Source organism: Schistocerca americana, chromosome 4, assembly GCF_021461395.2.
Source record: "Schistocerca americana isolate TAMUIC-IGC-003095 chromosome 4, iqSchAmer2.1, whole genome shotgun sequence".
Classification (NCBI taxonomy): Eukaryota; Metazoa; Arthropoda; class Insecta; order Orthoptera; family Acrididae; genus Schistocerca; species Schistocerca americana.
Genome location: NC_060122.1, coordinates 556,800,402 through 556,821,528, shown reverse-complemented (window position 1 = coordinate 556,821,528; position 21,127 = coordinate 556,800,402). Strand labels below are relative to the sequence as shown.

The window sequence follows — 21,127 nt, the reverse complement described above, 5'->3', positions numbered from 1 at the left end:
CTCATACATATCAAATGGCAAAAGTGAAAACTCAATTTGTGAACACTTTCATGAAATTTCACTTACATGTCTTGTCAGTATGGGGCAACTCCAGTGTATGTTTCTTCACTTTGTCAAACAGCAGCTCTGCTCCTCCACTACAAAAAGAAGTAACAATGAAATTAGATAAGGAGCGGTGACAAGCATAATTCTGATGCAAGCACTGCCCACATTATTTAAGAATGTACAGATTAACATAAGCAATGTAAACTGGTATAGCTAACACAGTAACATTTAATTATTTTGATTAATGCACATTAAACAATTTAATAAAACCTAAATCAGGATGGTCAGATGGAGATTTAAGGCTTGTAAATGCACTGCAGTTGGGCACAGAGGTTGACAGTTGCTGGAATAAACACATCAGTAGAAAGTCTTTTGAATCTCAAAAATTGAATACAACAGAGTTGGTGTTTAAGAATAAGTATATTGATAATATGATTTTGGGTAACAAGGTTACTGCATGGTAACAAATCACAGCAAATAATGCAAAAAGTTTTGGTAAAACGAATTAGATAGTTCCCGTGTGTGTGTGTGTGTGTGTGTGTGTGTGTGTGTGTGTGTGTGTGTGTGGTTGGGAGGTACCCAATGGCAAGGTTACCTGAACCATTAAGACAATTAGAAGAAACGAATGTGGGTGAAATGCCAAAAATGTGATAAAATTAGTTTGAAGCAATCTGATGTAAAATTCCACTCACCCTCTCCAAATCTCACCCATGGTGAATTGCACAATCACACTAAAATAAATTATCAACTAAAATACATCTAAAACAAGAGGCAAATGAAAATAAGGACACAGAATATGTGGCTGGATGATCACTTACAAAAACCATGAATGAGCCAGCCACAGTGATAACATTTTAGAAACTTCTCATTAAAATTTGAGCGAACAATTCGAACAGTTCAAAAAATCGCAAAACACATACTATGTTTGACTCATTGTCAGTAAAAATATTGTGAAAATCTGTTGGCAAATGAGCCACTGTGCTCTTGTGACCTGCACGCCACAAGCACCACTCCTTCATCATACGGCTGTGTCCTTACACAAAGATGAGAGAGAAAGATTCCATCCTGTCAATGTTGTTGGAAAGAGATATGCCACAGCTGCATTGTTGACTTTATCAGATGCAGCTTATTGTCTGTCACTTCCAGGCACTCGTCTTCCCACTGACTGATGACACTGTATCTTAACAGCAAGGCGATAGTGTGGGCAGGGACGGCACACTGAACTACCCGAGGATCGCAAAATGCATCCTTGGTTACTACGTCTGCCTACACATGTGCCCAGGCATCCAGCAGAAAGGTGGGGCGCGGCCTACTGGATATTCAGGACTACTTTATCTGCTGGGTACAAAAGCTGTAGAGAGGTAATGAACACAGGGTGTCGGAATACTCAAGAAATTTACTGTTGCATCACATATCATCTGCTCCCTATCTGCTAAGTCGTGTATAATTCCACATTGAAAACAGTGAAGTCTTGAGCAACTGGATCTTGAGGACACAATCAGGAAAACCAACGGAGTCATCTGTTTACATCCATCTGATAATACAGCTATGCACTTGTGGTGCTCATTAAAAACATCATAAAATATTGTATGAGATGGAGGAGTGCAACCTCTCCAGCACCATTTTAAATCTAAAATTAATTTGAGCCTCTACTGTAACCAGGGGGACAGTCAGTTAAAAACCTGGATTTGAGTTTGTACTTGCCCCATACCAAATTACTCCAGCATATGTTTCACGCAGATCCCAAACAGCCTAGTTGCTCGTGGACAATTGGAGAAAAGGTGTTACAAAGTCTCATGAGCAACAGTATGGTATGCTGGTGAAATAAGAGCAGTGAGGACCTTACATGCTTGACACAATGAGGAGCTGCGGCCAGATGGTGAGTGGTGGTTCCCCAGGCTCATCATAGTGACTGTGTATGGGACTGGTCCTGTTATCATCCGTGGCCAGCCTGATCTCCTCAAGGTGATTAGTGTAAATAATCTTCAGGCATGAACAGCTTGTTGATTCATACACTGTGCATCTGTGGTCTAGCTGCAGTCTCATAAAAGCCCTAAAAATACTGCAGCATACTCATCCAGTCCAGAGGCTAAGGCACTTTAAGATACCCAGTACCTTCTGTGTTCTTCCCCTTTGTGATTTAGTTATGGTAACCACAACAGTTTGGAATCAAAAATGTGGCCCAGAAACCTCGCCATGTCTTTAAAGTGTAGAATGGTATGCCTTGTATGCAAGTCAAGTACATTAAAAATACAATGAGAACGATAAAACACACACACACACACACACACACACACACACACACACACACACACACATTTATTTATCTGCAGAAACTGTAATACTCGTCTTTGCACCTCATGTCTTTGTAACTCACTCCTCCAGCCTCTTCACTGTAAGTTGTAAGTTATGGAGTCACTGTTGTAGTAGAATTGGCCACAAGACTCCTCACCATAGATGTCATACTGTTAATGGCAATGGCAAAGAGGGTGACACTTAAAATATGCCAATATAATACTGCTGGATAGCCACCTCCACCAGGGTCAGGTAGTCAACAGTTGACTGCTGTCTCCTGAACCGATGCTGAATTCGCTCCAAGGACTTTCCTACACAGTGTGTTAAAGTTACACCCAGGAAACTACTGGGACGCATTTTCTGCTTTTCTGGTTTGAGGAGAGGTATCAAAAGTGCCTCACCTCACCAACTGAGAACTTGTCCACCGTCAAATTAAAACACACTATGAGTATTTCCATTGTGGCTGATTGCAAGTTTTGCAGCCTGCTGCATCGGATTTGGTTGTAACTGCGCACAGTATCACAAGCCACAGACAGTGCTCAATACAACTCCCACATGCCACATGGAGAAAGAGCAATTATAGGACAAAGAATTGGTGAATTTGAAGTTCCACGTTGCACAGTAGCAGCAAAATGCTGGATCATGCCTGGCAGTGTCAGTATTCATTGCAAAACGCACTGCCACTGTCTGGACGATGTCTTATGGTGTTATTTGGAGACATCCCTGGTTCAGCACCGCTGCAATACATACACAAATGCATTTACCAGAAATCCTTCTGATGGCCTCCATACTTCCGCAAAACAAATGGTGTGATTGATCGAGCCCAGGAACTCTTGCCATGAGCTTCTCTTGCTCTTATTGATTATGTGTCAGGCCCTGGTTCTAGCTATTTGTAAAGCTCTAAGGTTTTCTACAGTTGTGCGGAACTTCAACCGTCACAGAGCTCAACACCTGACCCCAACTGCAGAGTGCCATTCCTCAATTCACTAAGGTACAGGCTGCCTTCTAAGATTACATAAGGACTTTGAGATGGATAAGTCGGCAGCATGGTTGATCACTCAGGTGATGTAGTTCATTCAGCTGCCTCAGTGTTCAAACACAAGTCAGTTGGCTAAACAGAGTCTAGTTATGTCTGCTGATCATCCATCTAGGTGGTTTACTTTTCAGTACTGCTCCATCTGGTAGGTGGATCCAGAGTAAGAAGTCATCACTGGAATGAAGATCAACAGTAACCTCCACTCAGCAGAATCTGCAACTGCTGAGGAGCAGAAAGGGAGATCTAAGGCTGGGGATAGCCCAGTAGCACAGTCAAAATGAGTTGGATTGCCCGTTTCAAGATATCATAAGGCTCTCTAATGCTTGACCCCTGGGGCAAGAAGACTGGAAGCCTCATAACACATTATGGGCATTTAAGTCTCACAAAAGGACAAAAAGTACTGGGAGTTAGTAAGATCTGTGAGAGCGTAAGAATCTATTGCTTCTTGTGGAGGTAAATACAGTGACCACATGGCGATCCTCTGACCGATATGACCTTCAACTGCAAATGTTTGCAGCTCAATGACCAAGGATAGTGCAGAAGAGTGGTATGTATCGTGAAGAAACACAGCTACCCTCCCTCAGCTTGCCCCTGTCATGTCATCCTTGTGGTGGAGGGTACAGCATCGTGCCCAATGGATGGCAGTAAGCTTAAAATGGGTTTCTTGTAAACATGAGAACAGGGGAAACTCCTGCACTAGTAGTTGCAGTTCCTTCACATGTGTCCTGAACCCGCTGATGTTCTGCTGCAGTATGGGAGCCATTTTATCAGTGAGGTTTTTCTTTCATCCTGTCTCTAAGCCAGGGTCTGGAAAGAAAGCTGGTAGTCTGTGTGCTGACTCATCACACTGTCCAGTGAACTATATGCTCCTACAGGTGCACACAGAGAATGCTGGTTAGCTTGCTAGTCAATGTGCAGCAGCCCCATTATGAGTAAAACATCATGCGCACTCCACGCGATTTTACAAAAACCACTTATTACAAAAAAATTTACTATAACGAAAGGTTTAGCTTCGTATGTCAGCTTCATGGTGATGTGCCCATCATCCCTCTAATGGTCTTGGTGCATTATTACACCAGACATCAGGCCACAGCTCTTGGCTGATATATATCTACAAATCAGCAAGTTAAATGTTTATCCTTTTCTCTGTTTTCCTCGCAACCTATTTAGTAAATTATGTGTGTATTTTTTTAAAGAGGATTAGAATTAATCTCACAGTTTTGTAAGTGTAAATTCATTCAGTCTGTAGTGCAGGAGTTGTTCATTTGTTTTGAGCTCTGCAGTCTTCCTCACGCAATTTTACAGAAACCATTTATTACAAAAATGAAAAATTGACTATTACGAAAGGTAATAGACAATACATTTGGTAAGCTAGTCAGTCAGGCTCCAGCTCTCAGCTGATATACATCTACAGAGCAGCAAGTTAAGTGTTTATCTTTTTCTGTGTTTTTGTCATAGTATATTTATTAAATTTCGTGTACTTCTCTGTATAGGAGTTCAACCTCGCTTTTTGCAAGGGTGAATTCGTTTAGCCTGTAGCTCAATAGCTGTTCACTGAGGAGCCAGCTTCATAGCTTATTAACATGTCAGCATCCATTGGTGACACATCTGGAGCATAGGAAGTTGTCTCCTTTTATAGTTTACTTCTTCAGTTAGTCTTGCGAGGATGGTTAGGGCGTGTGCATGCTGTGCGTGGATGCAGGAGGAGCTGGTCGCAGTTCGCAGACAGCTGAATGCGCTTTTGGCTACAGTCCGTCACCTTCAGGCTGCTGCCTCAGGGTGTAGCAGTGGCGGAGAATCTGGCGCGTCATGTGGGACACCTCAGGTGCCGCTTGTTTTGCGCAAGGGCTCTGCTTCCGAGGCACCTCACAATGTTGCCCATCATGGTTTATCTGCCCTCACCGCAGGGTGAGTGGAGTGTGCTAACGTGTTTGCATCTCTCAATATGGATGGCCAATGTGAATGGACAGGTGGCCACTCCCTCAGCAAAGTCCAAGCAGGCACACGGGGAGGGGTTTACTAGTTATCGAGAGCTCTAACATTATGCGCATTATGGAGCTCCTTATGCAGAGAATGTTGAGAGCTGAAAAGGAAGCAATGTGCACTCAGTATGTCTGCCGGAGGGAGGGATTGGGGGGGGGGGGGGGGGGGGGGGCTTATCCAAGATGTGAAGTGGCCTTGCCTGTGGCTATTGAGTGTGCAGGGTGCAGTCATCTGCATTTTGTGGCTCACACTGGCAGCAATGACTCCTGTCACATGGGTTTGCACAAACGGCTGGTGGAGGTGAAGAAGACTGCTGGCCTCATTAGTTGGGTGCAAGCAGAGCTCACAATTTGTAGCACTGTTCCCAGAGTTGATTGGGGCTCTTTGGTTTGAGGCCGAGTGGAAGGTCTCCAACAAAGGCTTTGTTGATTCTGTGATGGTCTTGGCTGCAGATTTCTAACCTGTGTAATGTGGGGATTTGTAGAACCCCCCTGAATAGGTCAGGGATATAATACACAAAGGAAGTAACTATTCAGGTAGCAGAGTACTTGTGAAGTGCCAATGAAGGTTTTTTCGGCTAGGCAGTAATTTGAGATGCTCTGATGAACACTCGTCAGGCAATATGCAGCAAGGGAAGTCAGATTGCGTTCAGAGTACAGACACTTCAAGTCTCCAAATTTTATCAGTAAACTGTTAAAGTATTTGTAATAAAGTTCACGAATTTACTGTCCTCCAAGAAAGTTCTCGTACTCACGTTATATGTAGGATCAAGAGTTGGCTGAAACCCAAAGCAGAAAGCTCTGAGATATTTAGCAAGTCATGGAACATATATTGGAAAGGCAGATTAGAGGCCACAGTACAGGGAGTGTTCGTTGCAGTTCACAAAAATATTGTCTCTACTGAGGTCAAAGTTGAGTGTGACAGTGAATTATAATAGGTGTCGGTAAAACAAGAAAATTGTTGGAGATTTTTACCAGTCATCCGGTTCTGCTGTCACAGTTCCATAATCATTCAAAGAAAGTCTACTGTCAGTAATGCATAAATACCCAGATCACGTAATACTAGTTGGAGGTGACCTTAACCTACCAAGTATAGACTGGGATGTCTAAGGATTCACTGTGCGAAGTACAGACAAATAGTCATGCAAAATACTTTTCAATATGTTTTCTGAAAAATGTCTTGAGCAACAAGCTCGGCAGCCCACAGACCTTTTAGCTACAAATAGGCCAGATCTTATCAGAAAGGTTAATATGCAAACAGGAATTAGCGATCATGATGTCATTATAGCAATTATGGCTACAAAAGGTAATAAATCAGTCAAGGAGTCTAGGAGAGCATTTCTACTACGTGAGCAGATAAGTAGTTGTTAGCATCTCACTTAGACACTGAATTGACATCACTTAGTTCCAGTAAGATGGATATAGTGGAATTATGGGCAAAGTTTAAGCGGACTGTAAATATTGAGCTGGAGAGTTATGTGCCTAGTAAGTGAACAAAGAATGGGAAAGATCCGCTATGGTTTAATAATGAAATCGGAAAAAGCTGAGGAAGCAGAGGCTGTTGCAGTCACGGTTCAAAAGAAAATGCACAAATGACGGCAAGCAAAGGTTACTAGAGACTCGTGCATCTGTGAAAAGATCTTGGCATAAAGCATGCACCAACCACCACCATCACACACCTTAGCAAAAGATCTGACAGAGAACCCAAGAAAATTCTGGTCCTATGTAAAATCACTAAGCAGGACTAAGGCTTCCATTTGCTCCTGATTTAACAGTCTGGTGCAGCAGCTGATTTGACGCTTCAGGCAGACTCCCAAATGGACAACGTAGCAATAAGCATCCCTGCCGTAGAGATGCAACTGACAGATTTGAAATCCCAAATCAGTTTTACAAAGAGTAGTCTATGGCATTAGCTCCTTACCTAGCCTGCATTTATCATGAATCTCTAGCCCAAAACAAAGTCCCAAGTGACTGGAAAGAAGTGCAGGTAACTCCAGTAAATAAAAAGGTTAGAAGAACAGATCCACAAAATTACAGACTAATATCCCTAACATTGGTTGGCTGCAGAATCCTGAAACATATTCTCAGTTTGAATATAATGACATTTCTTGTGACTGAGAAGCTTTACATCCACGAATCAGCATACAATTAGAAAGCATAGCTCATGCGAAACTCAGCTTGCCCTTTTCTCATATGATATACTGCAAACTATGGGTGAAGGGCAACAGGCAGATCTCGTACTTCTAGACTTCCAGAAGGCATTTGACACAGTCCCCCACTGCAAGCTATTAATAAAGGTACAGGTATATGAAATAAATTCACAGATATGTAAGTGGCGCGAAGACTTCTTAAGTAATAGAATCCATTATATTGTCCTTGACAGCAAGTGTTCATCAGAGACAAGGGTATCGTCAGAAGCGCCCCAGGGAAGTGTGATAGGACCGCTGTTCTTCCCTATATACATACATAAACTGGTGGACAGCAATCTATGATTGTTTGCTGACAATGCTATCATGTACAGTGTAATACCACAACCCCTCTCTGGGATCCTGTATCCTCTTCCAGTCTCATCCCTACCCTCCAGAACACAGTCATATCAGTTATTTACACCAATTTAAACTGCTGCTTTGATTTTGTCTTTTCTGGTTATCTGGATTCGAAAACATGAAAGATTTTTTTTTAAGCTATTCTTTTGACATTGTTTACCTTCGGCCTCACCAGTATGCAGAATGAAGGAAACATGCTGGATTAAAAGCTGATGTGCCATCACAATTTGTACTTTATACAAACTTCAGTCACGTGGTAGGAATAGTTTTGCTACTGTAATTATGGAGTAATTAACGATTAAAGTTCCGACATTTGTAGTCATCAAAAGGCAGCTAATTTTATATTTTCAAGTTACAAAATTGTTTGTATCCCTAATAGAAATATGACATCATGATTTTTTCAATCAGAACTAAATGTGCTCATGTTCTAATTGGTGTTAGTTAATAAAACTGTAATTATGACTATATAGAAATATAAAATTTTACTCGTACAAAATTTAATTAATTGAATCTAGGCCTTTCTTTCAATAAAACTAACCCCTCTGTTATCCTGGAAATGATAGTGTGATTATCCTTCCAGCAAGTAAAATGATACATGCAAATTAATAAAATGTATTGTTGCAATGATAAAACATGTAATTTATAGTCTTAATAGAAACAGACTCTTTCCTGTCTTTGCACAAAATTATTCACTTTTATTTGATGTACATTTCTGTGTAATTTGGGAAGATGTATGTAAAAATTTTAATTGTATAAATCTAAAAATTAAATATGTAACAATGACAGTAATTGTTTACCAGCCAGGGAAGGCAAGAGCGCTAATGCGCTGCTTCCTGGACTCGGGTAGACGCGCCGACCCCAGATTGAATCTCCTCGGCGGATTAATGACGAGGGCCGGTATGCCAGCCAGCCTGGATGTGGTTTTTATGCGGTTTTCCACATCCTGCTAGGTGAATACTGGGCTGGTCCCCGTGTTCTGCCTCAGTTACACGACTCACAGACATCTGTACATGTTCGCACTCTTTCATGACTTACACTCGACACAGACAGTTGAGGTACACTACTTACGTCCCAGGAGGTTCGAGGTGGGGGTAGGAAGGGTATCTGGTCACCCTCTGCAACTAACACTGCCAAATCCATAATAACAAGGCTGACCCCACGCTGACATGGGACAAGGCCCAAAGAAAGAAAAAAAAAGAAATGACAGTAATTGTTTAAAACTACCACAAATAGAGGCGATTTTTACGCAGCCAGAATTTCAGTCTGAGGTCAGTCTTACGTCAGTCATGAGACAGTGTTAACTCAATTTTACGTATGTAGTTCATCGCCAAACATCTAGCGTGCAAAATAAAACTCTTTGCGAACAAGAAATACTGGAAGCTTTTTTGACCATTGCATGATACCTGGGTGGCGATGCAGCGACATCAAGATGAATCTATGGCAGCATTAAGAAGCAGCATCCCGGATTACACAACATACTTATTATTTATTTGGTGGAGGATATCCATAACATGATTTTTAAGCAACGACACACATCCCAAACTTCACAACTCAAAAACATTATGTTACAACAGTAAGGTGTCAAAGTTGAGTGGCTGTAGGAAGAGACATGATGACTTAGACAAAATTTCTAGTTGGTGTGATGAATGGTAGCTAGCTCTAAATGTGAAAAAATCTAAGTTAATGAGGATGAGTAGGAAGAAAAACCTGTAACATTCAGATACAGTACAACTAGTGTCCTGCTTGACACAATCAAGTCATTTAAGTATCTGGGTGTAATGTTGCAAAGTGATATGAAATGGAACAAGCATGTGAGGACTATGGTAGAGAAGGCAAATGGTCGACTTTGGTTTGTTGGGAGAACTTCAGGAAAAACTGGTACACCTGTAAAGGAGAACGCATATAGGATGCTGGTGCGATCCAGTCTTGAGTGCAGCTCAAGTGTTTGGGATCCGTACCAGGTCAGATTGAAGGAAGACATAAGCAATTCTGAGGTGGGCTGCTAAATTTGTTACTGGTAGGTTCGAACAATATGTAAGAGTTATGTTTCAGAAACTCAAATGGGAATCCCTGGAGGGATGATAATGTTCTTTTCAAGAAATGCTATTGAGAAAATTTGGAGAATCAGCATTTGAAGCTGACTGTTGAATGATTCTATGGCCGCCAACATACAATGCGCGTAAGGACCACAAAGGTAAGATACAAGAAATTATTGCTTATACAGAGACATATGGACAGTCGCTTTTCCCTCACTCTATTTGCAAATGGAAGAGGAAAGGAAATGACTAGTAGTGGTACAGCGTACTACACACACCACACACTTAGAGTTAAATGTAAATGAAGATGTGGATGCAGATGTATGTTTCTTTCTATGAAATTTAGCTATGATACTGAATTTTTCTTTACATTTGGGAGGAGGTCTCCAAACTCGAGAAAATGAACTTTCACTTCCGATCAAATGTGCATGAGAATGAAATATTCTTGACATGCCCCATACTTCCTAACCCATTTGAAATACTGAAGCAAGGTTTTGGCACATCATAGCAGGAAAAGTGGAGAGTATTTTGCCATGTGCTTGACACACGGAACTTCTACATCAATATAGCCATAGCTGTAGCTTTTATTTAATTTTTACAATCGAATACAGTAATTTTTATAAAATCATTGATAAGTAGTGAAAATAGAATGTGCTAGTATGAAAATAAACATGAAATTTCTATTTTTGTGTTACTGCAAACAAGCGCAATGTTTTATGTAATGTATTGACCTCTCTGGCTACCTACTGCTTGTTTAAAAAGATGCTGTTTCAAGATCCTACTGCAATAGCTACTGCAAGGCGAGTTTGTGCTAATTATACAGTGTTTTGGCAAAAGAAAAAAAACTGAATCTGTCAACATGAGAAATGTAGTCATTACTCATAACTGATGATGCTTCTTCAAATGAGAAAAGAATCCTATAGGCCATCATATTTTTAATTGGGAACAATTGGAATGGAAACTTAATAAATTTTCTTCTAGGTCTTCACCTGAGAAATATGAAAATTATTTGCAGCAAATAGTGTACCACATTTTTTTCCTACTCCAGTTCAGAGAGAATTATCTTTTGATTGTTTAAAGATAGCTTATACACATTTACACCTATTATCACCTGATCACCACACTGACACATGGACAAAAGGCCCTGAGATTCGAGTGCCCAACATAATCGCAAGCTAACCATCCTCTTGAGCAGTTTACAAAGTAAGTTGGTCAGGCTAATCAGTCGACAGGTGTCGAGAGACACTGGGTTCTTGCTGGCCTTAAATACGGGGCTAACTAAGCTATCTTGCCTTGCAATGGTGACACCCGTGAGCCAAATGCAGATGAAGATTCTGAGTAGATGTTGCCTTTGGGTAACATCCAAGTGTTACACCATTGGGTTGTGGATGGAATCTGGGCCTGCGGCTGAGTCAAGTGAAGAGGTAAGAGGGTGCAAGAATTACCATTCAGGGAATGGTTCATTGTAGCCTTCAGTTTGGTGGGTGTTGAAACAGAGAGAGGATTCTTCAACTCATCATTTCTGCCAGAGAAAGGTAGCAGAATAGGAAGAGGACGCCTATGCTGTCGTGAAGCGTGTCGTGAGGTATTCTGCAAGGACTGATGGATCAGTATACAGAGAACCATGCAGGATAAGACCCTGGACAGTTGATTGTCATTAGTGGTCCAGAAGGCTGCGGAGCTTGGACCAAACCTGGGATGAAGAGCCATACATCCCCAGGGAGGAAACACAGTGCTCCCAGCATTCCGCTTTACTCTGCTTAATAACGTAGCGAGCCTTAGCACAGTGACACTTAAAAGTGACAAGGTTAGCCTGTGAAAGGTGTATAAATTGTTGAGTGACCGCCACAAGGGGTGTTATGCACTGAAGTCCCTGAGGAGGAGATACGAGGGTCGGGGTTGCTGTATTAAGGTAGGTAGTTCAATATAAGGAAGTGGCCTATCTGAAGGCAGGTAGGAATTGCAAATGGTGATTTCTGGGGTCGTATGCATTCGTATCACTATTGCTTTCAGGTTGGTACAAAGGGAGATCCAGTCACTAATGACATCACTGCGAACCAAAATGCAAACCCCTTCAGATGCTATCTCGGGGCGAGCACAGTTCTGACAGAATGCTCAATAACCATGAAATATTGGAGAGTGGTCATAATGGAAGTGTGTTTCTTAAAGAAAAAGGCAGAACACAGAATAAGAGAAACAAGCTGTATTTGTGGTAGATGATGACAACATCTATTGCAATTCCACTCGATTATAGTGTCGCGAGAGTCCAGGTTAATAAAGAAGCCGAGGGGAGGTTATGTTATCGGGTCAGTGGTCATCACCAATGAGGATGGGGTGACATCCATAAAAACTAGGTCTGATTCAGAGTGAGAAGGAAGAGGCAAAGCCACCCAAGATGCCAGCGAAGTCTCGACCTTGGACTTGTACTCCTGCTTCTTCTTCTCCCTTGGAGGGAGGGAAGAGGTGTTATCAGTAAGGGAATATGTGGCAGTGATGTCCAGATTGGACAGTGTGTGAGCAGCTTTGGGGCCCTCATCTGACCCAAGGTTGCATGCTTCCTATATTGAGAACACCGGGCAGAGGTATTTGGAGATGGGGGCTCCATCCCTATCTGGAGCCAGGGAAGACAAATTCTTCTCTGGCCGAGTAGGAGAAGGAGAAGGAGAAGGAGGAGGAGGAGGAGCAGTTTCTTGAGGAGAGGGACAAGAGCTGCTGGAGGGAAGGGGGAACAGCAGGGGTGGGACAGAGGAGGGGGCATGGGACAAGAGTAAGGAAGAGGAAGGAGGAGGAAAGGATGTAACAGAGCCAAAAGTAGAAGACATCAACACTGGGTGAAGTCAGTTATAGTTTTGACGAGCCACAGTATAAGACAATCTATGGACTTATACTCTTGGATCTCCTTTTCTTTGTTGTAAGGTGGACAATCAGGCAAGCGTGGAGAGTGTCAGTCATGACTATTTATACACACATAGTGAAACAATGGGGCTTCCCTCATGGAGTGGATGTCCAGTCACCACACAGAGTGTCCGCTGTACAGCAGGAAGATATGTTCCCAAAAGAAAAGCACCTCATGGGTGGCGGTACGTATGGCTTCATGCCACATTGGTAACACGTAACCTGGAGCTTCTGTGGAATGGTATTTCCCTCGAAAGCCAGAATAAAAGTGCCGGTATTAGTGTGGTTGTCTTTACAACATTGCTGCACACATCGAATAAAATGAATGCCTCATAGCTGCAGATTAGCCCGGAATTACTCATCAGTTCAAAGGATGAGGTCCCTATGAAAAATCGCTCGCTGGACCATATTCAGAGACTGGTGAGGGTTAATAGACACTGGGACTATATGATAAAAAGCATGTAGAAAAAGATATGATCAACCAGGAGCCCAACCTCAGCTTACAGAGAGACTCCATTTCGTCAAACTTGTCCTCCACAAAAACAATGGCTTTGTGGCGATGAATGTGTCCCCGTCCATCCTACTGCAAACCAGGTAGTGGGGCTGCAATAGCTTGGGGCTCCGAGTGTACACGCACAAATTCAAGAAAGAATCACGAGCCCCTGGAGAGTGTCCACAGATGAAACAGGTATTTAATTTGTAATGTATAATAGAATAACGCAGCTTTTTTGCTGCAGAGTATAACTGACTCAATAAAACTCTTTCATAACTTTGAGGCTGTGAACACACTGACAACTAGCAGAACCTTGCCAACTATGCATCAAAGTCAATATCACTGATGAATTAAAGGATACTTTTAGTAAGATGATTCACTCCCTCACTTTGTACTGGGATAAGGATGGAATGATGTGATTCTGTCAGAGACAGCAAAGGACCTGGAAGAGCAGTCGAAAGGAGTGGACAGTGTCTTGAAAAAAGGATATTTGATGAACAGCTACAAAAGCAAAACACATGTAATGGAATGTAACTGAATTACATCAGGTGATGCTGAGACACTTAAAGTGGTAGATGAGTTTTGCTATTTGGGCAGCAAAATAGCAGATGATGGTCTAAGCAGAGAGGATATAAAATGCTGACTGGCAATGGCAAGAAAAGCATTTCTGAAGAAGAGAAATTTGTTAACATTGAACTTGAAACTTTTGAAATGTGGTACTATAGAAGATTACCGAAGGTTAAGTGTATAGATCACACAGTTAATGAGGAGGTACTGAACAGAATTGGGGAGAAAAGAAATTTGTGGCACAACCTGACAAGCAGGAGGGATCGGTTGATAGGACACAACTTGAAACATCAAGGGATCACAAACTTAGTATCAGAGTGTAGGGGCTAAAAAATGTAGGATGGAGACCAAAAGATGAATACAGTAAGCAGTTCAGAAAGATGCAAGTTGCAATAGTTATTCGGAGATGAGGAAGCTTACACAGGATAAAGTAGCATGGGGAGCTGCATTGAACCAGTATTCATACTGAAGACCACAACAACAACAATAACAACAACAATCTTCTCCATATATTTATGTGCTGCATTTCAATGCATTCTAATTTTGTTTTCTTATTTAAAGCCTGTATGACAAATACCAGGTCTGAGAGCCATATGTGATGGTAGGATCGATACACAAATTGAAAACCTTCTTTTTTAGACATACTACTAAGTTAGCCTTCTTGAAATATATAAAGCTCCAATACTTTCTCTTTTTGTTAGTAGCCTGAGTATCAATTCCAATTGCTGGCTGTGCTGAATTATAGGACTTATCCCTATAGATCATTTGGACTACCTGCGAAGAGCACTACTTCATCTGCAAATGTCAGATGGTACAATTTCTTTCCTGTAGTTGTGATTCCTGGGTTCTCCTAATCTTGTCTTCTACAGGCATGTTCTAAAGTTTCTTCAAACTGTAAATAACTTGGTTGAGATCAGCTCTCCTCCTCTAACTCTTCTCCAAATGTTAAATTTTTCACCTAATTTTTTTCAGATTTATTGCTGTTTCTGGTTCCATTTATGAATCATACTCATTAAGGTTTAAAGACTGGTGCTAACACTGCACAACACTTTGACATAAATGGGAATTACATGCACATCTTTCTGATAGCACACCTTACCAGCAACTCTCCCCTTAGTATTTCTGTGCCAAATGTGATGCATCTTTCCTAAATCAATTTCAATATAATATCTCCACTTCTGTGTAATACCTGGCCAGGTAGCCACATGATAATGCAACCACTTCCGGGGCAGGGAGGTATGCTGGCCCCACATCAAAACCGTCCAGCAGATTAACAAGGGGCTGGTGTGCTGGCCAGCCTTGGACGTGGTTTTTAGGCAGTTTCCCATATCCCACAAGGTGAATATACTGGGCTGGTTCCCAAGTTTCGCCTCAGGTATATGCTACGCATACACTTTCTCACACTAGCATACAGGATGTACTCTACATGCAGAGAGATTGGGTACACTGCTTCTGTCCTGGGTGGGAGGGTGAAAGGGGGGAGGGGGGTGAATAGCAGACTCATGACCTTGGCTGTTTGTTCTCCTTAAATACTTACTTGAAATACTTACTTGGTGTCAGCATCTGTATAATGATCACATTCTACACAAATACAATTTAGTATTCCTATTTCCAACAGACTACATAATTTCATCTGGGTGGTTGTTTTTGGTACATCTTCATACAACACTGCAATTTAATGGTGTTTCTTATCTGAACATGGTTTTTAAAGTTTTAAATATTGCTTTAGTGTTTTGAAAGTACAAACATAATGTTAGTACCAGTCGCATGCTGAATCCCACCCCGTATATCCCATATCGTCTAACAATGCACTTCTGCTTCTGCTTGCAGAATAGGCTATGAAGTAAGCACATAGAGCCTCAGCTACAGCTGTGATTGACTGATGCCCAGCCCCTACTACCCAACTCCCTAAAATGTCAACCACAATGTTATTTTAATCAAAGTGTTGTAGAGGTAGTATTAAAAGTGTGTAAATAATTTCCATGCCAAATATGGCCAAACATGACACACATTTCCAAATCAATACAATTGTTACATATGGACTTACTGAAATAACTGTTCAAATGTAGATCAAATATTAAGCAACATATATATTTGTACAACATTTGTACAAGTGAAAATGAAGTATTAACATGAAAATAAATATCAAAAGTTAAACAATGGAAACTCCAGGCTAAAAATCAACAATATAAGGGAAAAGATAGACTGCTAGTCACTGTAAAGATGACATGTACGACATGCTGAATTGTAGAGAGGCACAGCAAAAAAACTGTTACACAATTAACTTTTGGCCAAAGCCTTCTTCAGAAAAGGAAATGTGTGTGCACGCACATGCACACATTCATTACACAAGCAAGTACACCTCACACCCATATTACTGCTGTCTCCGGCAGTGAGAATCAGATCAAGCTGCCAAAGATGGCATTCGTGTGTATGAGATGTGCTTACTTGTATGTAAAATCCAGTTGGGCAGGCATGGCCATAGTGAGGGAGTGCATTCACTTTACGCAGAAAGAGCTGGACAAGAATGCGCAAACTTTGCTCCCATGCCACCTGCATATGGCACAGGCACTACCAGCATACACATGGAAATGGGTGGAGTGCAACTCTTACACTGACAATGAGGTACAGAAACGACATGATACCACAAAACAGCTCAGCAAATTTGCCACTGTCAGGAGCTCCAAAGGCCAACAAGGAGGCAAGTAACACCAGAGCTATTGCGAATATGATAAAGAAAGTACTGGATTCAGCTACAACTTCAGACCTCATGAAAGTATGAGCATCATACCCATCGCAAGGACTATACTGAAATGGAAAATTATTAATGGCATTGAGGAAGCAAAGGAAGAAATGGAGATCAGGTGGGAAACACGCAGGGTCATCAACAAGTCTGTGTTTCTGAAAGCGTACATGATTGCAATGGAACGAGAGATTATCCAATCACTGAGAGATGATGTTGACACGCCGGCCGGGGTGGCTGAACGGTTCTAGGCACTACAGTATGGAACTGCGCGACCGCTACGGTTGCAGGTTCGAATCCTGCCTCTGGCATGGGTGTGTGTGATGTCCTTAGGTTAGTTAGGTTTAAGTAGTTCTAAGTTTTAGGGGACTGATGACCTCAGAAGTTAAGTCCCATAGTGCTCAGAGCCATTTTTTTTTTTTTTATGTTGACACTATGGCCTTTCCATCAGATGGAGGGAATGCAATGCTGGTGATGTACAGCGACAACTATTATCATAAAATTGGCTCACTGCTACAGGGTCCGACCTATAGAAAGCTCAAGAAGGATGCAACCACTATGGCGACCAGTGACTCTACTGAAGAGCACAGGTCTACCAGAGGACGTGAAGAAGTGGTCATTTCCCAGGGTACCAGTGATGCCACACCTGTACGGACTGACCAAAATCCACAAGGTCATCTCTTTGTAGCCATGTGTCCTTAACTAGTTTCACCACATCAGCCGAGTTCTTAACGTGTCCCATATGGGATTTTAGAAGTGTTGCAAGATATTTGGCTAGTTCACAAGGAAGGGTGCCCACGAAGCCAATACTCAACACCATTAATTCACACAATTATGGACTAGCTAAATATCTTGCAACACTTCTAAAATCCCTTATGGGACATATTAAGAACTCAGCCAATGTGGTGAAAGTAGTTAAGGACACATACCTACAAAGAGATGACATGCTAGTGAGTTTCAACATTATATCACCATTCATAAAATTACCTCTGTAAGATTCCTTGGCAATCAGTCTCAACATTTTGAGACATAGTTACTTTTAAACATGCAATGATGAACACCACCTCCAAGTTCAATGTAGAATTTTATGCGTAGCCATGGGATCCCCATTGGGTCCAGGGATAACAGATCTCAACCTGGAACACATTGAAGATGTGGTTCTTCAAAGTGCTAGCCAGAAATTCAAGCACTTCTTCCGCTATGCTGATGAAGCTTTTGTAGTATGGGAGCATAGAAGACAGGTAGTGGATCAGTTTCTGGATAACTTCAAAAGGAACCATCAAAACGTTGCTTTCTGTATGGAAATAAAGGAGACTGTTTTACCTCCCTTTCTTAGACATACTAATGAAGAAGGAGGCAGTTGGTACACTAGACCATTCAGTACATAGGAACAAGACCTGCACAGACCTATACCTATATGCAACAAGCTGCCACCACACAGGGCAACGGCAGACAGTGCTTACCATCCTGGTACAAAGGACATGAGACATTTGCAATAAAGAAAGCCTCCCAGCCGAACTACAACAATACAGGAAAGTGTTTTGTAAAAACTGGTAGTGAAGCACAGACAGCAGGGCTTTCAAGAAGAGAAAAGAAGCAGCAAACTGGAAAGAGGAAGAAGACAAGAGACTCACTTTCTCCCATGTTTGGGACCACTTTCAGCAAGAACTGTGAGGCTACTTGAAAAAAACAATGTAAAAGCCGTCTTCTGACTACTGGTGAAGACGAGAGTGTGGCTCGCGAAAGACCCATTAAACTGAACCTACCTGGAATCTACAGCATCGTCTGTGAATGTGGCCAACACCACACTGGTCAAACACAGTGCTGTACTACAAAATGCTGTGTGAAGCACATCAGATATTTGTGATTTGGGCATGTAGAGAAATCAGCAATAGCAGAGTATGGAAACAAAGAAGACTACATTTTTGGCTTTGAGAACACCAAGGTGCAACTGGCTATTGGGGCAGCATTATGAAGGAATACACTGAAATACAGATTCATGAGAAACTGGTCAAAAGGGATGAAGGATACTACCTGAGTGTGGCACAGAACCTTGCACTAGCAGCAATACGACAAGAGATCACCCAGCACCCCCCCCCCCCCCCTCATAAGATATGGCAGGAATACTCAGTCAGACATGATAGCACACTGGCTACCTCCGCCTCGCCACCCACACAGTACGCAGTACCCAGTGCTGTAAGTTGACGGGGGGGGGGGGGGGGGGGGGGGGGGGGGGGGGGGGAGCTACATCCGCAATATCTTGATATTTTGCCAGAACAGAACATGATGAGTATGACACACTTCGAAACATATTGGTATTTAGCATTGCCACCCAGCTTGAAACATGACAGCTTTCATCAACATGGCCTTTCAATTTTTAGATATTGTTTTAGTGTCCCAAAACTCCAAACATGGTGTTAGTACCAGTATTTGTGTGAATTAGGTGTGTTTTCTCCCATCCTGCATCATCTAGCATAGCACTTCTGCTTATGCCTGCAGAATGGGCAGCACAGTGAGTATGAGGACCCCTGGAAACAGCCACAACTGGCTGATGTCCTGCCCCTACCACTCAATCACTGAAATGTCAATCACAAAGTTATTTTAATTGAAGTAATGTACAGACGGTATGAAAAGTTCTGGCAGAATATAAAAAATGTAGGAGTTACGTAAACAACTTACTGAACAGTAGAAGTGTTGAGTCTTTGACAGGCACACACAAAGGAATGAAAACCTCACTAGCTTTTGGAAGAATACTCTCTTGGAAGTTTTCACTCTTCTTTATTTGCCTGTCAATGTCTCAATGCTTCTATTCAGTGACTTCTTTCCTTTAGTTCTAAGTTATTTATGAAATGTAGTTGAGAATAGTGGAGGATATTTTAGGACTTGGTAGCTCATTTCTTAATCATTTGTTCTCAAAAGATAGAGGCCTAAAGATAATGGCGGTCTGTGCTAAATCTAAAACTTTTTTTATTACTTCTTAATAACAAAACAAGGGCAAGAGCCAATAACATGACGTGCTTAGGATTTCATAGCATTAACATTACATTTATCATTTTCCATTGATCTATTGGAGAGGAGTCTCTGGGATGAGGATTTTTCCCCCCTCAGATACATGGATAATGTACAATTCTAATGCAGACAGAGTCATGAGCTATAATCCTTGTGAAGATATTCTTCAATGGAGGAGTTGGCCATCAGGAAGTTCTTTTATTCACTCTGAAACAGATCTTTATCACTTACAAGACCTTTGATATGCTCTAGTAAGTTACTGAATGTATGAGTACCCATGTATTTGACTCCTTTTTGTACTAATGTTAAGCTTTTATAGTCCTTATACAGATTGTTTTTATTTCTGGTATTATAATCATGTTTTGCACATTTTGTGTAAAAAGAGACATGTTGGAAATGACAAAGGATATCAACGAGTATATGTACTGAGAAGTAGTAGTTAGAATACCAAGTTTCTTAAAGAGGTCTCTGCATGATGATCTAGGACTGACATCAGATATAATTCTAATGACTTGTTTCTGAATTTTGAAAATGTTCTCTTTGTTGAGTTTCCCCAAAAGATGATTCCATGACTCATTAGTGAATGGAAGTAGGCCGAATAAACTAACTTCTTCATTTTTAAATCACCTATTTCTACTATCATGCATACTGCAAATGTAGCTGAACTAAGATGTTTCATTAAGACTAGAGAGTGAGTTTTCCAATTTAGGTTGTGGTCAGTTTGTAGCACTAAAAATTTGACACTGTCTACAGCTTTAATTTCATTGTTTGAATACAGTATACTTATAGGGTCAGGTATTCTTTGTTAGGTACTAAACTGTATGTACTGGGTCTTGTCAAAATTCAGTGACAACCCATTTTCTGTGAACCACCCATTGATACTTACAAATATTTCACTAGCCGATTGCTCAGTGAGATCACAGGTACTGTGTTTTTATACCAATACTTGTATCATCTGCAAATAGGACAAAATTTGCATTTTGTGGTATTGCATATGGAAGGTCATTAATATATGATAAGAACAACATGGGACCTAAAATAGAGCCCCGGGGCACCCCTTGTCTGATGGTTTCATATTTTGAATGACTATTGTTACGTGGTAAGCCTGATACAGACACATACTGTTTTCTATTAAAAAGATAGGATGAGAACCATGAGCCTGCTACTCCTGTTATCCCATAATATTTTAACTTTTGTATAAGGACATCACGCTTAACACAATCAAAAGCTTTAGCCAGGTCACAGAATATTCCAAGTGGTAATAACTTTTAATTTATTGACTCTAATATATCATCTGTAAAGTGAATATAGCTTGATCAGTTGACAATCCTTTCCAAAAGCCAAACTGATTGCGAATGAGAATATTTTTCTGTACTAAGTGTTTATAAAGTCTATTGTACATAACCCTTTCAAACACTTTTGAAAATATTGTCAATAATGAAATGGGACGGAACTTTCCACTGATGATTTGTCTTCTTTT

General features: G+C 41.3%; 1 protein-coding gene across 2 annotated transcripts in view; it reads right to left on the bottom strand.

The window, feature by feature from the left end:
• Window positions 1-21,127, bottom strand: part of LOC124612918 (ubiquitin-related modifier 1) — a 59,758-nt gene that overhangs the window by 24,732 nt on the left and 13,899 nt on the right. For both annotated transcript variants that reach the window (XM_047141409.1, XM_047141408.1), the window contains exon 2: window positions 67-137. In XM_047141409.1, the coding sequence (XP_046997365.1) occupies window positions 67-137 (71 nt within the window). The remainder of the gene's footprint in view (window positions 1-66; window positions 138-21,127) is intronic.